The sequence below is a fragment of the Seriola dumerili genome, unplaced genomic scaffold (assembly GCF_002260705.1).
Source record: "Seriola dumerili isolate Sdu_G_001 unplaced genomic scaffold, Sdu_1.0 BDQW01000116.1, whole genome shotgun sequence".
NCBI lineage: Eukaryota > Metazoa > Chordata > Actinopteri > Carangiformes > Carangidae > Seriola > Seriola dumerili.
In genome coordinates, this window is record NW_019174371.1 from 1,174,911 (window position 1) to 1,194,137 (window position 19,227).

Consider the following 19,227-nt stretch of genomic DNA (forward strand, 5'->3'; position numbering starts at 1 on the left):
ATTACAATTATTATGATATATCATTGTTAGCATTATAATTGTTATCAATGTCATTAATACCTGCAATTATTATTACTATTATTGTCATTGCTATTGTACACAATCAACTTTCACACACAAAATATCACTATATATATATATACAGTATATACACACACACTTTGTCACTTGTCTATTGTACTTCACAATGTCTTGTTTGTCCATTTTTTCCAGCAATAAAGGAAAAGAAAATGCTAATGCCAATGCTAGCTAGCCCCCCCACTTGTTAATTTGTAATCATCTTGTCACCTTCTGTATATCCTAGTTTTTTCACCAAAAAAAGCTAATGTTAGCAGCTAATGCTACTGCTAAGTGCTAATGCTAGCAAGCTAGCCCCCTTCCCTTTTTTAATTTGCAATCATCTTCCTAGTTTTATTCACCAGAAATATATAAATATTTTTTAAATGCTAACGGGAATAGCGGCTAGCTATTGTGCTGGCCTTGCACCCAGCAAGCAGAGCTAGCAGCCCCCGACTTAGCCCCCCCAGGTTCAAATTTATAAGCTCAAAATCATTTTGAGCTTATAAAGTAATGTTTACAAATTATTCCAATATTTGTAGTTTTAAATCAAACTTTGTAAACTTGTAAAATAAATCTGCATGAGAAGTTCAAGTTTGTGTATCTGGAAACAATTGTGCTTGTGGCAAAGAGATGTGTATTTGTTAAAACGTTTGAATCAAAACTGAACAAAGGATCAGTGGTGAGGTTAAACAGACAGGGAAAGAAGAAATACTTTTGTGGATGTCTGTGTACAGAGTTAAAGAGCAGAAAACTGTAAAACTCAGTGTGCAACATTCCCAGTGTGAGACACTGACAAATACAAATTTTCATCCTTGTCACTTCAGTGTCACACACTGTGGGAACTTTTAACCAGAGTTTTACAAATTTCTGCTCTGTATCATGACACAGATGTTGACAAATCCATTTCTTCTTTTACAGTGTCTTTGTTCAACCTCAACACTGATCGTTTGTTCAGTTTTGATTCAGACTTTAAACAAATACTAATCTCTTTGACACAAGCGCAACTGTTTCACATACGCAAACTTGAATTTCTGAAGCACATTTATCTTACAGGTTTACTAAGGTTGATTTAAAACTACAAACATTGGAATTATTTGTGAACATCACTTTACAAGCTCAAAATCATTTTGACCCTATTTTGAGCCTAGATACAGGTATAGATACAGCCAACAACAGTTCACAATAAGTTCCTTAACAACAAATCAGACACAGCAAGTTTCCAAACAAGTATTTTAATTGTAATATTAAAGCCAAATATATTAATGATCACATCCACATTGTTTTCTGATGCATTCGATATGACGACAACTTAAATGTAATAAACAGAATATCATTTTAACTCATCTTAAACGTTAGACAATGATCTGTGTGGAAATGCAATTACACAAACTTCTTTTAACAGACATTAACAATAGTTTTAATTCATTTTTGTAGAGATTTTGTTGATTTACAACTACAAACATTGGAATTATTTATTATCAATTTACAAGCTCAGTCATTTTGACCCTATATACACATATGGGGTGGAGTCATGCGCATGACTTACCGTTTCCGGAAGGTGTGGTTCTGGCCCGAGGTGGATTCTGCCATCCCTATGAAAACACAAAAGGAAAAATAAGGACATGTCAAGCAGCTCCTCTTTTGACTGAAATGTTTGAGGCAGTCTAAGGACAGAACATAAAAGATGTATCAATCATGCACTTAAACCTCATTTAGCATATACTGTAATAAAAACAAGACTATGAATAAATCTGAACAAATGATACATGTGAAGAATTTGTAGAAGAGATTAAAACAAACACATTAGTGGTGAGGCAACACAAAGACACTGGAAGATTCAGAGCTTCTGTCAACATCTGTGTACACATGCAAATCACAAAACTGTAAAACTTGGTGCTCAAAATTCCTGCAAGTGTGTGACACTGAGGTTACAAGTAGAATTTAAATTCATGTGTGAAAATAGGATCTGAATTCTACTTGTAACCTCCATGCACTTGCAAATTTATGAAGGCAAGGGCATACTGCAGGACACATGGGTCCTTGGCAGGCTATAGCAGCATGAGGAAGGGATGATGATGACGACATCACAAAGGCAGTCAGAAAATAAAGTTTATTGCTAGGTAGGTTTTCACTTACAAGATATTTGGCTTGGTGTAAAACATACTTTTTTGTAAAAAATTGATGATTCTTGTGTGTCCCTCATTTTGATTTACCACCCTGTCAAACTAACATGTTTTGTTGCTTTTAACCAACATCACAAAGAGGAAGTGACATTATTTGAGGCTTTGGAGCAGCCAGCAACAAAAGCAGGCGAGTTCTGACCAGCACATAGAAAATGTCAGGTGGACTCTGGTCAATGTGTAGAAACATTTCAAAGATGATCAAGATACATGGAGGAACCTGAGCTAAAGATCAAGCGTCATAGCAAAGAGTCTGAATATTTATGTTGATGTGATATTTCAGTTTTTCATGTTTAATACTTCTGCAAAAAATTCTGTTTTCACTTTGTCATTACAGTGTAGTGAGTGTAGATTCTTGAGGTGAAAAGGATTTTTTAAATTTTGGCATAACCTTGCAACATAACAAAAATGTGAAAAAAAATGGAAGGGGTCTGAATAATTTTGTATGTTGCACAGATTGTAAAGCCCCTTTAGGCAAATCTGTTATTTGGGTTGTTGAGCTACATGAATAAAATTTTACCTGTGGATGTGTTTAATCTAAAGTCTTAGAGGAGAATACAGGAGGACAGCCATATTTGGAGTTTAATATATTAATAATGCATTGTACATATTTCTCTTGTCAATGAGACAGAAAGGAACAGGAGATTTTTATCCAAGAATGTACCATCTCCAGTGGCTTTAATACACAGTATAACCCAATCCTGAATCTTCTAGTAGTCTTCACACACAGAAACCGTCTAATTCTGACAGAACTGACATTTACTCAGTTACATCAAAAAAAACAAAAAAAAAACTTTTACATAATTTTCCAACAAAGTGTCTCATCTTATACTTTCCAAATAAATTAAAGAAATTCATGACATACATATTAATTTCATCAATATTATACTTGACATTTTCAACTGTGAATCCCTGTACGTGTGAATTAAATTAATTCAGTGACTTCAGTCACACATTTATTTTTTAAAGTGTCCGCTCACATATTAGGCAGTGAAAATTAAATTGTTTGATTACTCTTCATTTGCTTGACAGTTAATGAATTAAACTCATCAAATCTTGCGGGAGCCTTTTTTTTTTTTTTTTTTAAATTATATAGTAACGATTTGCTCTTCATCATCCTCCTCAGTTGTCAGAGTTGGGCTGTGGCTCAGGCCTCAGGCATGGCTGACTGGCAGCTGTGTCAGTGAATGGGATATGAGTGGCTGAAGCAAAAGTGGGTCTGGAGTTTGGACTGGGAAAGAAAAAAAGAAAAAGAAAGCTTATAAATAAACCACAAAGATCATTAAAATCAAATCAATTAAAATTATTATGTAGTATTATACATGTACATATAGCTACTGTAACAACTGCAACATGCTCTACCACAAACTGCCAGGTTTGGATTTCAATAAACACTGATTTATTTATTGTAGTGAAAATGTGATTCCCTCAGGTTTGGGCCTAGCATTGATTTTATGTGGCAGCCATACAAACGCTCTGTATTTAATCGTTTTGATTGTCAGCATAGTGAGATGTGAATGTGTTTCTTACCGTCCATATAGGTCAGTGTAGTGAGGAGTGGTGTGTCTGGGGCCATAAAGGTTGTGTAATGCAGATCCTCCATTAAAGGTGGTGTCATCATGGTGGAGGAAACAGAATTTGGGCTGATGTGTTTCTTTTGACGAGCACGGCAGTTCTGAAACCAAACCTGCAGGAGGTAGAACGAATTGATGGCCGGACATTAACGTGATATTCTCTACTTTCAGGTGCTGATGTGTCACCTGATGCTTAAACAACACGTCACTTCTCCTTTTCAGACACAGAAATATGAAACTAAGCAAAGATTTGCGCATGAAACGTTTCCCCATAGTCAGGGAAATCAGAATTCTCTCAGTTCATTATGATGCATGTGAACACATTACAGTTACTCAAATTTACAAACATTTGACCATTTCTGAGAATCATGGTCATAGAAATTGCTTCAAATGTTCAAGTTCTTGCAAATAATGCAGCTGTTTGTTCATTTATATTCACTATACAATCAGGAGAGTAGAGATGCCAGTCATGTAAGTGTCCTTTTAGGCAGATCTCAAATGACTAAGAACATTTCTATTTTCAGTGCACTGACAGGCAAAATATAAGTGGCTAATCCTATACACAGGACTACAGGACAGGACTTTACTTGGAATAATACAGCTGCACCATAGAAAGCTATCATTTTTTCTCTGTTGAGAGAATTTATCCTGACTGCCCAAGTCAATCATGATTTTTGAAAAAACCAGAGCTTCTCTCCTAGAAGTAGTAACAGTTGCTTCACCTGAATGACCCTGCGGCTCAGACCAGTCCTCTCTGCCAGTCTCTGGAGAGTCTGAGCATCTGGGTTGTTATCTTTAGCAAACTGAGTTTGCATTACCTGCAGGTGTAGAAATGACAGAGGGGAACATGATTATTTGATTGACATTTTAGTCAAAGCTTGATTGTGTAAAAGTTTAGAAGAGATCACGGCACCTGAAGTGCTCACTCTGGTTTCAAATACAGTGCATTATCTGCCACCACCACTAGAGGGCGGAAAAACAAAACAAGCTGACTAAATATCACCAGGTATACATTTGTTATGGCTAACACATTCAGCACTCATAGAGCAACATTAACATTCACATTCACTCTCATTTTAACTCAGTTTTGGACTCTACTAACTCTTTCAAATTTACCTGGGTCTTTAGCTTGATGAAATATATTGAAATGAGATGTACACATGTAGTTCAACTATTACTTTAGTAGGAAACACACATACTAGCTCAACAGTAGTGCTGAGCATTTCCTCAGGGAAAAGATTATAGGTAATTTGTCCTATCACTTTATCTCTCATGCAGGTGGCAGGCGGGAAAGGGAAAATGGCCGTATAATCACAGCAGCAGTGACACCCACACACAGGGAAACACCAACACACACAGTAGGTGGTAATACCTGTAACTGGTCTACAGTGAAGCTGGTCCTGGCCCTCTTAGCAGGTCTAGGCATGGAGCCAGAGTCATCTTTGTCCGTCGCCTCGTCCTCTACTTTGGGTTGCTCTTTAATACAAGACACAGGACACGTTACAAGGACTGTCTGACATTTTAAAATATGGGCCCTGTTCCAGATCAGAGATTTGACTGTCTCACTACAAAAAGAAAACGAATTCTTACTATAGTGTAATGTTTCACGACTAATTTACTGACTTTGTTTCCACTCAACCTGACCCTTTGTTATCCATCCCCATCCATACACTCACCATTTTCCTTAGTGCGTTTGATATTCTCCATCATAATATCATAGTGTGGCCGGCAGAAGACCCTGTTCTCCAGCAGTCCACACTCCTCCCCGGTGGACAGCTGGCGCTTACAGGAGGTGCAGGAGAAACAGGCCAGGTGGAAGGTGCTGCCTCGAGCCCTTCTCACCCAGTCACTAGAGTGGATGTTGCGGCCACAGCGAGCACAGCGGGTCCCATACCTCCTGAAGAAACATGAGAAACAGGAGGAGAGGTGAGGTGTGGGGAGGAGTAGTAATCCTGCATTCAATTAACAGATTCCCCTATCAGCAAATTATGTGTTGTAGGAATTCAAATTAGCTATGCCAACTTTTGCGTTGTATTTTTTTTTTTTTCCTCGTACTCAAACATCAGATCACATGAAATGCATATTTTCAGATGGACCATGTGGCACCATATCACCATTATTCTCCTTAATTGGGTCTTATGTAAAGTTTAGTTCAGGAAACAACAAACAAAATTCCTCCAGACCACTGTTATAAAACAAGAAAACTGATATGAAAAGGTAGATTTTATTTATTTTTGTAAAGGACGGTCTATGGGGATAAAAATTTACCTGAAGTAGTCGAGTTTGCAGAACACCTGTTTATCTTTGATGTAGCAGGTCACGTGTCGCCCCAGTGATGTCTTACACACACTGCATGAGAGGCAGCGCACATGCCAGCACAAGTTGTTCACCTGAGGCAGTAAAGAGATTTAATTTGAACAAAAACCTTAGTAGCCTTAGTATATTTAATACCATCCTTATAACTGAATGAATATTACTGCAATGCATTTATTTATTCAACATAATGTTCTCATGAGTGATTTATACCACGATTAATCTGAAGGGTATTTGGTTTGCAACCAGAGATAAAAACATTTTCCATCTGAGGGGAAAAAAATAAAAATCTGTGCAGTCTTATCATTGTCCAACAATAACCAAAAATTACTCCAGTGCAGATTTAAAATTTCATTTAACAACCTAACGTCCCAAACCTACATTTATCTTAAATTACATTACTTTTATTTTCATTTAAGTAGAAATAAAAAAATCTTAAATCAAGGTGGAATAATTCGCCTATATTCCCCCCCAAGTTAGGAACCAGTTGAAACGTGTCTATATCTAAATAAATCGATAACAAATAAAGACAGTTGACACCTGAGTCAGGACAACAAAAGCTGGAAACATTAATGGTCCTTTAGGGACTTTGTTTTCTCATAATTAGCTGCGACTAAAGAGGACCTGTTTTTCGCTGTGTTTGCAGCGACATCAGTATCAGTCTGACCTTGAGCAGGTATCGGTCCAGTATCTCCAGGCCGCAGGAGGTGCACAGGGTTTGCGCCTGCAGGGAGGGCACAGTGTGGACGGAGGAGGACGACGACGAGGAGAGGGAGGACGGAGAATAGGAGTCCTCCTCGAAAATATCATCAGGCCCGGAGGAAACCTGTCAGAGGGAGGGGAAAAAACAAACAAACAAAAAAAAACACCATGTAACAACAGCTTACAAAACTTTTGCAGACTTTTATTTTTATGTCTTAAAACGCTTATATCACAAAATGTAAAACGTAGTTTTGGGGTCAGGTGAATGAAAAGCAAAGCAACGATTTTTTTTTAAATAAATAAAATTGTTTTCAAACTAGTTCACCATGTTGATATTAGACTGGGAAGACTTTGCTATAAACGCGTTCTTTTGATTTATTTGGCGGCACTTTGAAGCGAGCAAACAGTCCCGCAAGCTACAATTCAAAGACTAAACTCTCCACACTTTACCTCACGACCGTGTACAGAAAAAAAAGTAGTTAATTTGATATGAAAACACCTACTGTGTCGATATAAATATTTCCTCCTTGTAGCTCAGTGACAACAGCCTCCGGAAGTCGCCTCTCTCCGTCCGACATGCTCAGGAGTCAGGTACGACACAACTATGACCAAGTAGGAGTAATGTCCCTTTCATCTCCATGACAACCACAGAGATCAGCCCATTCCTAAATACATGTCACCTCGGGGAAACCTAATATCGGCTAACTGTATTTTGTATTATTTTTACACGATTAAAAATAATAATAATAATAACATTTTCTCCCGGTGTTCAATTAGCAAATCCTACGTGGGGGGCGTCAGGAGACTGGAGAGTCCGGGGCACGTGCTCACAGGTGAACGTGATTATGACTAATTGTGTTCACAGCCGCGCAGGTGCACATGATTACTAATAATTACATGATCACCACTATTTATTTCAGTGAAGCCTCCAGGTATGTTTTGCTACATTAAGAAAAACTGTGGTCCTGAATTTGACCATTTATTGTTGCTGTTCCAACACTGTAGAAATATGCAGAGGCCTTAATATAAATGATGGGGCTATTTTTGTGTAGTAATGAACTAAAATCGAAAAAAAAATAACAATAAACAATAAAAGCACGTATTTAAATAAAATCAAATTTCAAATTGCTTCATCCTTGACACTTTTCTCGTGATATATTTCCCGAGAGAAACTAGTCCACATGAAAAGGTGATTTTTATGGCAGACAATGACATCTGTGGATGATGAATATTTATGCAGGTACAGCCTTCCACGCTGTTTGTAGCTATTCATCTCTCAATAAAATAAAATAAAAAGAGAGAATAAAATAAATCCTGTAAGCATTGTCCCTGTGTTCCTGATATTACTTGTATAAGCTTTTGTAATATGACCTCCAAATAAATGAAATTGAAAAAAATAGACTGCTTTCTAAGTAGGCTACAATAATAGTAATTGTGGCTTATATAGGCTAATATATGCGGCAATATTAACAGCAGAACTTAACACTTAAGACTTTCACCTCTTTTTAGCAGCTTAAAATAATGTAGTAATGTAATTGTAGTAAAACTGATTATATTAGAAGAGGTCTGATTTCCTAAATGTAAGACAGATAAAACAGTAGCCTGATAGTAATAGTGTAATGATTATATGAAAGTAAACCTGTGTTTTGCGCAGGTCCATCTAAACGAATAAGATTATTGTGCAATAAAATGAGAATGAAATAAAGGGGTTTTCCAAAACTGTAAAATTAATCTAGAGTATGTCTCCTTCTTAAATAAATTCATCAATGAAACCAACGGATTTTAGTGAACTATTGTTGAAGTTGTAACTCTTTTTTAAAGTCGTGCTATTCGTGTACTCACCAAGCTGCTGGAAACAGAGTTAAACATGTTCACGGAGCATCTGCAGCCTCCTCCAGGTCATTCCTCCTCAGCCAGATGTTTGTATTCCACAGCAGCAGAGCGGGAGCTCTCTCGAATTCACCCCGTTATTAGTCCACTGTACTCCGGCCTGTCCACCGCTCCAGCCTCGCCTCTTGCTCCTCTGAAGACTTGTTCACTCGCCACTTCTTAAGAGCCGCGACCTTTCCATTTAAGCAGCCCCGCGTGCACCTCCCACTCTCACGGCCTGGACCCGCCCGCTGCAGCATCACTCAGCACTTTGGACTTGTATTGTGAGGATCAGAGCTTCCGTTTTTCTTTCTGGGACAAATATAGCATATAGATATTAATGGATAGAGCTAATTATTCAAATCAGTACAGCATTTAGATTATTGAAAAAAAAACTGTGTTTATATTTGTGTAAATATTATTATATCCTCCACCTACTATGACTGCAGCACAAATCTTAAAAACTCAACTTTCCAAAGTGCTTTTCCTGTGAGAGGCTGTTAGATTCACTTTTACTACATCATCAGTATTTCTTATGTATTTCCCTGTGTTGCCATGGGGGACATTATGAACACAGCGCAGGTCTTTGGGGAATGATTTCTATTTGTTTAGACATCCACACCGTCTGACCAGCAGCACCTTCGGGGGCAACCCACCAGCAGCGAAACCTGTTGATGTAATTCCTCATACCTGGAGTAAATTTGGACAACACAGTTTCATGGATTAAATGACCTGAGACGGAGTGAAAATCTGTTTTTTTGACGTGCACAAAAGATCTGTTTTTCCACACACTGTCAACACTTATGTTGGTAAAGTTAATGTCTGATGAAGGAAATGCTGACAGTGTGCAGGAGTAGATATTTCAACTGTTCCTTCGTTGAATTCCTGTAATGTATTGTACATTTTACATAATGCCCATGATTTAAGACTTTCTGCTTTGAGGAACCGTTTTCCTCTGGATGCAGAGGGTCTGGCAGATCTCCCCTCTTCAGAAAAGAGAGAGTGCTGTGTCAAACTTTAAGTGAACATGATGGCCAACCAAAGGCGTGAATGAAAACCACTTTGTGAATGGCAAGCAAAGAGACTGGGTCAAGAATTCCTCTGGGTCTTATATGTCTGCAATCTAATACCTCAGCTCCCCAGCCGTCCAAACTGGGTCTTTATGTGAAACTGAATATCTTGTGTGGCACAGAGTGTATTTATCCTCTAAGAGAAAAGTGTTTAACAGGCTTTAAAAACTCATCTTAAAACTGAAAGAATGAACAGCATAAAAATGATCTAATTTATAAATTGAGCTGCAAAACAAATCCTGACCTTACAAGACTTGATTTGTAATTAATATTATTTATTTAATTGCTATTTTTAAATTAAACATCTAGCTACTATAGTTAACAGTAAGTGGGTTGTCAAATCTCACATTATCTCCACTGGGTAAAACATTACAATTTTTAAGATGCAAGATGTAAGATAAGCTCACAAAATATGCATTTCTATTTTGCAGGGCTTTTAATCAGCAAATTTCTCTGTGTACTGTAACTCTGAAGGAGTTAAGGATGCAGTACATGCTTTGTTTTTTTTGCTTGACATAAATGTCTAGAATGTCGTTTAGGACGTATGCAGCCTTTCTGTGCTGAGGGTGGCACAGCAGTTATCATTGTCACAGCAGGAAAGAATCCTGTGTTCATATCAGCCCTGATTAACTGAATGTGAAGTCTGACTTTTCTGCTCTTGTGTCTTTTGTGCAGCACTTTCATCATTTTCAATGCTAATTACCCAGTTTTTCTTCTATTCACTCTGCGTAAACCTGGTGTACCCCACCTGTGTCGTCATGGTGACAATAATAAATACACAGTTAAGATTGTGGAAGGGTCACAGTTTGGTTTAGGCACAAAAAAGTACTTGGTTAAGTTTAAGTGAGTACTTCTTTCAGGGTAGATGACCTTCGTCGTCATGGTTACGATAACAAACACACAGTTAAGTTGTGGAACGATCGGGGATAAAAGAAATAACGTTGATTAGCAGTTTCTCATGGGAACCAAACATCAGCTTTCTAATGTGAAAGTCCTGTGTTTTGTGGACCCACCCATCCATCCACCCCACCCTCCTCCTCCCAACGTCACCTGATTTCCTCCTTTGCTCCTGATGTAACGACTGCGGTTGCTATAGCAACGTTGCCAAGAAAAAAACGTTTGCTTGTCAACATCTGTTGACTGCAAAATTTGTTTAGGCAATGACAACAATATGAATCTTTCATTTGTGGCCCTGGTCCTGTAGAGGTTTGTTTTAAAACCTTAATTATCAACTATAAATTAATCAGCAATTATTTTCAATTGTTAACAATTAATTGTTGCATATAATAATCTTGTAGAAAAAGAATATCCAGCACACAGCTCTAGCTCAGCATCACAATTTATTAATCATCCTAACGTTTCGGTCTCTCTCGACCTTTGTTATTTCCTCTGACAGAAACATTAAGACGATTAATAAATTGTGATGCTGAGGATACAGGTACAGCACACCTGTACCTGAGACATGTGGACAACTGAAGTTTGCATATATTAAAAAAAAAAAAAAAGCCCATTGCAATTTCCCAAAGCCCAATATAACATAAATAAATGACTTATTGTCTGTCCATCAGTCTAAATCCCAAGGAGTTTACAATCATAAAAAAACTAAAACAAACCAACAAAACAAAAACTTGCAATCTGCAATTACTCTCATTTGTAAAGCTGGAACCAGTGAATGGGAGCAATTTTACTTTTACTTGTTGGTTCATGAGCCCAAAAATGTTTGTCCACAGGCCCCAGAGCAGGTTAATCAAGCCGAGCGTGTGGCAGACATCTCCACTCCACTTCCTCCTAATCCAGGCTCTTCACAGTGTTTGAGGATTTAGGACAATTCTCCTTACAGACAGCATCTGCGGATCCATTCACATGAACAGGAGGGGTGGGGCGGAGGCAGCTGCCAAGAACCAAGAACTGAAGCTAAAAGTACACTTTGCCTTTTGTTTAGACTTATTGTTCCCTTCAGACAGTTGTCACAGTGCAGTTTCTGGTTTATAATCCTGTTTGTGCTAACAGTGCTACGGCTAATAGATACACGGATGCTAAAATTATAAATCAACCTCCTATTATGGTCTAAAAGTGTTTTACTTTGTCTGGCACAACTGCAGGAGACTGGGGAAATTGTGCGTCTGCCTTAATTCCCATTTGTTTAAAAATGTCCAGGAGTTAAGACGGTCTGAGAGCTCACTGCGGACACCTGCTCCTTTATGAGAACGACTGAGTAATTTAGCTGTCAACCTGTTAGTGTGAGCACTGCTCAAACAATCAGTCACAAGACAACAGGATTAGACGAGGCCAGCACTGATCAGATGGAATAAGAATATATATATTTTTAAGCCTCCAACATGTAATAATAATACGACACTGATGCGATTATTGGTGGTAATATCTCATCAAATAATATAAAAAGTGCATCTTTCTACCTTGAGAACTGCGCAGTGGTTAACGTTTATCTTTGTGGCGTCAGGGTTCGTGAGCAGTGGCGGTGTTTGTTAGTGGGCTTGGTTTCCCTCCTCAGGCAAAAACAATCTCAGCATCCTAAAAACACACAGTTGTTTGTGGTGGAAAGCAGGAGTTGCTTTTGGTTTGGCCGTGATACGCCACGGCTTATCTCACTGTTTCAAAGTGTCAGGGTATGTCTGTCACCATACACGCATCAGTTTGTGTGTGTGTTTGGATGGGACTGTGTGTGCAGTGTCTGAGGATGAGAGAGGAAGACCACCTTCCTTACCAACAGCGTGTGTATACTGTAAATACATTATTCATTGCAATTCATTTTAAGAGTCACTGTTCATTTCTTATATAAGCTATTTACTGATTAGCATGTTACAAAGGACGAGAGTATAGCATAGACATCAGTGTAGGATCAGGATCAATATTAATATGAATATATGAAAGATCAGAAGAAGACGTGATGCCAGACGTCACAGAAGATGGAGTAGAACTAGTGCAGGGTGCACGGTTGCCTGGAGGTTGCGGCCTATCCCAGCTGACATTGAGGAGCAAGAGGCGGAGCAGGCCGTCGACCCACGGAGACGTCGCCGGTCTATCGTGGGGCTGGCACAGGACATACTCACACTTACATTCACCTATGGGCAATTTACTCACGTACATTTCCATTTTATTCTACTCTATAATTCTACTCCACTACATAAATAATTGTACTTCTTACCCAACTACATTTGCAGATGTAGTGATGGTTGTCCTTCTGGAAGTTTCTCCCGTCTCCACACAGGATCTCTGGGGCTCAGCCAGTGAGCATCGGGTTCTTGATCACCTCTCTTACCGAGACCTTTCTCCCTTCATTACTCAGTTTGGCCTGGGCGCCAAATTCTGGCCACTGTGCTCTTGGGGAAGCTTCAATGCAGCAGAAATGTTTTTGTAGCCTTCCTCAGATCTGTGCTTCGACACAATCCTGAAACAATTTAAGCATAAGGCTGCAGCATAACAAAATGTGAAAAAAGTGAAGGGGTCTCAATTTTTTCTGAGTTTTTTTTTTATTTTTTATGTTCCAAACATCATCAGACAAAACACTCTTTTGTTCGAGTTAAACTCCACGCCAGAGAGTTTTTGTCAACTCTCTTTCCAAAAAAAAGTCTTGAGTCCTCACTGCGGCGCTGAGTGCTGAAGCTTCAAAGCTCTGTCTGTCAGTTGGTTGACTAACACAGCTAAAACACAATTTCCAAACTCACTGAAAGCCTGTTGTTGGTGTTGACAGACCACTTTCATGCCATTCCTGTATTCCTGTACTGGCGCACATACACACACACACACACACATACAGTATGTTGCAATAAATAAATAAATCTGAGGGCTAAGGGCAAAAATTCCTCTAAATGTCTGTGTTGACCAGCATGTCAAACAATCTTTGCTTATGTTGTCTCCATCTGGGTATTAGAAATGTGTGTAGGATGTATTTTACCTTGTCATTTGGCTATAAATGTACCTTAATTTATACTTTTCTGAATCAGGTATCTACTGCTTGGCCTTAGTCCTTTAAATATGGCTCTCTAGATAAGTGAGTCCCAACCTTCTGACACAGGTTAAATACTGTATATCTGTATGTGCTTAAAAGTCTCTATAAACCTCTCACGTATTCCATAATAAAACAACATCAAAGATCTACAGAAAAGAAAGAGAGGAATAAAGAAAAGTTTGATCATTTGAGGGTAATAGTTCCTTCTTTGTAACAGTAATTAAATTCAAGGTCCACTTACTAGCTGGAGCTTTCATCTGCAGCTCATGTTTTACCTTAGCAGATGGAGATGAAAACCTCTGCCCTCTTTAGTGGTTGCTTGACTTTATAGATTGTTTTCCGGTAGCTGTTGGTAGCCTCTGAGGTGCAAAGTAAATTAAATGGTTAATTAGTAAAGAAGAAAAGACAGAAAACATCCTTTCATTCCTCATTCACTCTTCTGACAGTTTCTTTATCTGCACAGAAACATGACAAAGTCGGTCTCTTACACTTGGACAGCTTGTGCTGTTGGAAATGACAGCTAGCTTAGCTACGTTCTCATAGCCTAGCGTGTTAGCTTAGCTTGACCTCTGCTTGCACTGCAGCTTCTCCTCTGAACTGTTCATAAAGTCAGTCTAACATTTGATCATGTGATCATAGTTGACTGATCTATGTAAACTTGTCACCATAGAAACAGAGGTTACATAATCTTCTAAATAAGCTCCAGTACTTAAACAAATAGCGCTTCACCGCTGGTACTTAAAAAAATACAAATTTATAAAGTAGAAAATTGCTAATACTGGAATTGTTCCGATCTCGAAGCTATTATTATATGTATTTTAGTTTTATTTACTTAAATTTTTTTTTATATAATGAGATGAATGTAATATTGCTCTGTTTGTCTTCAGCTCTGGATGCTAACAATCAAAGATTGAGATCAAAGCCGCGTCTGTCAGTCTGTTAAAAACCAAATACTCTGAGTCACTTACATTATTATGTTAAACTTTCATCACTTCATCTGCAGCGGCACGCACAGCAGGCCGCCACTGTTTATCAAATTATATCATACTCCCAACAAACCACTTTGGATCTAAAAGTGGACTTCAAAGCTGAAGTGGGGATAATTTGGGCTTTTTCTGTCTCTTTTATTTCTGTCTTTATTCCCCCATCTGTACTTTCTTCCGTTGTTAATCTCGCTCTATCCTTCCAGTTTCCTTCCCCTTCTCTGATATTCTCCCTCTATTTTTTTACGGTGTCATTCACTTCTCTCCTTACCCCCTTTTACCACTTCGCTTTACTTTACTCTCTCCCTCTCGGCCCTCCTCCTTCTATCTCTCTCTCCATCTCCGTCTCCTGGTCTCTTTGACATGTCTCTGCGTTTCCTGTCTTTTGTGAAACCCTCCTCTCTGTCACATCTTGTTTTCCTCATTCTATCCTGTTTTAATCCCAGTTCCCGCCCCCCTCGTACAGCGGAGTCACGCTATTGGAGGAAATGGATGAATAGTGGCTGCTGAGTGACAGGTTATTCTGGGCAGACTGTGGAGGTAAACATAACGAGGTAATGGAGGTAAACGTCTGGTCGTTTGGTTGGGTGGTACACAAACAAAAGACCAGTAGGTTCTGCCTGGGCACCGATACAGTCTCAACTGTTGTGTGTCAAAAAAACAATAAAATTATATGAAGCTTGTCTCTATATTACTCAAATATCGATTCACCATAAATCACTTTGTTCATACCTCGACCTGCTTGAGAAGTCTGCAGCTGCGCAATTCCACAAGGACAAATCATGTTTTTGGTGCTGCTTTCAAGTTGCCTCGGGGGGGGGAACAGGAATTCCCATTTCCCCATAATATATGTACATATATTGAATTTCCATATATGAAATATATGTATATATAAAATAAAAACACATGTTAAAATTAGAAAGAAAACTATTAGAACATTTTCATATATTGACATATACTGTATGTTTTACACACACACACACACACACACACACACACACACACATACACACACATAGAGTCCAAGAGTCTGAGACACTTTCCCAGAGTATGTACGTTTAAAATGAATTAGAAATTTATTAGAAAAACATATATAAGCATATAGATTTTTTTTTTAGGTGTATACTGTTTTAACTTGAACATATATTGTTAACATGGTTACAATAAGTTATGTAGGTTACCATGTAAAAATTCATTATTATTATTTTTTTAGTATATATGTATATCTGTACAAAATTTACTATTGGTATTTCATATATGTTATAAATATATATCTCCATATATCCACAGGATGTATATATGTGATAGTAATATATCCCCTTATAGGCAACATCACTCTGCTGTACACGTCATAAATTATATTTCTGTACATTTCTGTCACGTTCCGGCTGGATCATGTTTTCTAGGGAAAATGTTGTTACTAGCTCGTCTCTTCTGATATTTTCTGCCATGTTTGATATTGTGTTAACAAAGTTCTGGTAGGATGGAGGAGAATCGCACAAAGTACCAATGATGGATAAATTAGGGTATCATTAGACATCATTAGACTAGTCTCTGAGCATAAACGTTGCACTATACAATCATCCAATATACATGTAAATGTTGTTAGCAGGGAGACTAGCTGTTTTTGGACTTTCTCAAGGCATGTCTAAATAAATGTTCTCATAAACTGGCAACGACTTTCACTATAAGACACTGAATAATTACTGTGATATTTTAATCAGCTAAAAGGATTGAAAAAAAGTAGCAACAGTACCACCAGCAGTTATTCTGAGTATTTGGGGTCCCTGCGACCTCTGACCTTTTCACTCTTCCTGTAATAAATGTAATTTTGAATTACATTCCGCAAATTTATTCACAATGTTATTTAAGTTGTTTTAACTGAGAAGCCAAAGTTTTATCTCTTAAATCATAGATTATAAACTGTCACAAAACTTAGACACAAAAACAAAAATAGAGTATAATTAATTATGTCAATCTATTTCCTTGTAAATGAGACTGACATCAATATCCTGTCTCTGTCTCAAGGTGTTTGGCCCAATGGGACACACACGCACACACACAGGAAGTGTGTGAGGCCCTGTCAGTCTGGCAGAGTGGAAGACAATTCTACAGAGGGAATAGGAACGCTCTGTAATTTATTCACACTGTTGGCCAACACAAACCAACTGTACACAATCCTATCTGATCCAGACATGCAACAAGTCTGTGATCCTACACACACACACACACACACACCTGCTCCGACTGTTGTTAATGACTTAAGATCTTCCACTCAGAATCGCTGAGTGACCCTGACACGACTGCATCACATCATTTCTGCAGATTTATCGTCACCTCCACCACCAGCCTGGACTTTTATGCGTGCAGAGAAATAAAATCCAAAAATCACAAATTATCAAAAGACTGAATCCATGGACCCAACCCGATATGTATCTGACTTGGGTCCATAGATTCAGTCTTTTGATGATTTTTGGATTTTATTTTTTTGCGCAGATAAAACATTATAAATATATTGCATTGTATAGTACTATAGTATAGTATGGTTTTTATGGGGGTTTTTTTTTAAAGAGAGAAATTGTGCAGGTGAAGTAAGAAACCCAGAAAAGGCTTATGTTAAACCTCACCTCAATGTAATTACATCTTACAAAATGAGAAAAGAGGGAAGAAAGAAAGAAAGAAAGAAAGAAAGAAAAAACAATACATACAGTGGAGGGGTTGCAGATATTTAAATGAAGCTATCAGCTAAAGACACAAAGACATAAAAATACATAAACCAAATCACTATTAGTTTACCCTGATTCCCATCTGAGGGCTTATTCATGCTTCTTTTAATTTTCTTTTAAAAACAGTAGGTGATGTGTCTACCAGGTAAACGTTCTGACCCTACGTCACATTATTTACCCATTTTGACATCTGATGTGAACGTTAACCTGTATCTGCAGGATTTCACACACTGCACTGCTGCCACACGATTAGCTGATTGGATAATTGCATGAACAAGCAGGTAAACAAGTGTTCCTAATTAAGTGCTAGGTGAGTGTAGATACGTGGAAACTGTGAAGGAAGCAACATGGGTACAACTTGCTCCAAACATCACGTAGTAAGGTTTTCTCTCTGGGTGAGAAAATGAATCTTTTGCATGAATAATGGGTTAATGGTTTTCTCACTCACTAGTATTTATTGCATGGAAGCTGTCCACTGCACATAAAGGCATAAATCAATAAGATCAGGTTGAAAAGGGAGTGTATCGCTTTCCTCGATGGAGTGAATCTTTGAATTTTTAAAAGGTGCCAGACAGAAACGATCCCGCTGTCACGTCTGGAATTGAAACAACTCAACAAGCCCCGGGTTCAGAGGTTACAGGATATAAGGTTGAATGGTGGAGAAAGGGATACATGGAGAGAGAGAGAGGAGAGGGAGAGCGGGGAAGTAAGGAGAGACCTGTGGACCCTCTGGAGTGTTTATATAGTGGTGGTAGGATATCCTGCTACATGATGAAATCATTACAGACCTGTGTAGTCTGTAGAGTGTGTGCGTGTGTGTGTGTGTGTGTGTGTGTGTGTGTGTGTGTGTGTGTGTGGTCAGAACCCTTTGTTGAAACAAACTGAAGTCAGTGAGCTGAGCTGCAGAGCTGCAGTGATCAGATGCTGACAACAAGAACACAAATAAAACATGTTTTCATTCTGAACGTGAAGAAAATATTCGGCTCATTTCATTTGCACAAATTCGCGTTTTGAAGTGTTTTTTTTTTGCGGATTCAATCAGTTGACCAACATTACAGACGTCAAACCACAAATCTGTGCTTCCCTGCGTTTGTGTGAGAAACACAAAATCCATTCCTATCTTTCACTTGTTATATATCATACCTCCTCCGAAATGTTATTTCCATTCTTTAGTCTGAACTCTCCTTAAGGTCCAGGTCCTGAGTTGAAGATTGACACTGCTCTCATGTGTGTAAACTAAACATAAAGCTGCAGCCAGGATGTCTGTTCAAAGCTTACAGCGTTAATCTAAACATGTTATACAGAATTTCATTTTTTTTAATCTGCACAAAGCTGTAGTGTAAAAATAACATACTGTACTCCGACATGGTTTTACAGTCTTTGTGAGCCGCATCATTCTTGAGCATGTGCAGTGAGTCATCCCTGACTGTCTGACAAGCTCACAGTGACGTGTCTTTAGAGTTGTTTCTCTTACCTTTAGACAGAGCTAGGCTGGCTGTTTCCCTCCGTTTCCAGTCTTTATGCTAAGCTAAGCTAACCAGCAGCTGGCTGCAGCTTGATATTTATCAGACATGAGAGCCAATCACCTACTGTCAGCTAACTCTCGACAAGAAAGCAAATAACTGTATTTCCCAAAAATGTGGAACTGTTCCTTTAATATTGTGAGAAATAACATTTTTGAACTTTAAAAAAAAGCTGCAAACTCTTCCTAATGCCTCTTATGCTCACGTGTCTCTATGTATAATCAAACTTGAATGTTTTTTCTGTTTGTAAATGAAAC

General features: G+C 38.2%; 1 protein-coding gene across 1 annotated transcript; it reads right to left on the bottom strand.

Annotated features, from left to right (window-relative positions):
• Positions 1-3,394: 3,394 nt before the first annotated feature.
• Positions 3,395-8,805, bottom strand: LOC111223840 (LIM/homeobox protein Lhx8-like). Its single transcript, XM_022748126.1, has 8 exons — positions 8,672-8,805; positions 6,795-6,953; positions 6,083-6,204; positions 5,491-5,711; positions 5,187-5,290; positions 4,537-4,632; positions 3,771-3,927; positions 3,395-3,471 (listed from the first exon to the last, which is right to left on the bottom strand). The coding sequence occupies exons 1-8, from the start codon at positions 8,696-8,698 to the stop codon at positions 3,395-3,397; spliced, it is 963 nt and encodes a 320-aa protein (XP_022603847.1). The 5' UTR covers positions 8,699-8,805.
• Positions 8,806-19,227: the final 10,422 nt, after the last annotated feature.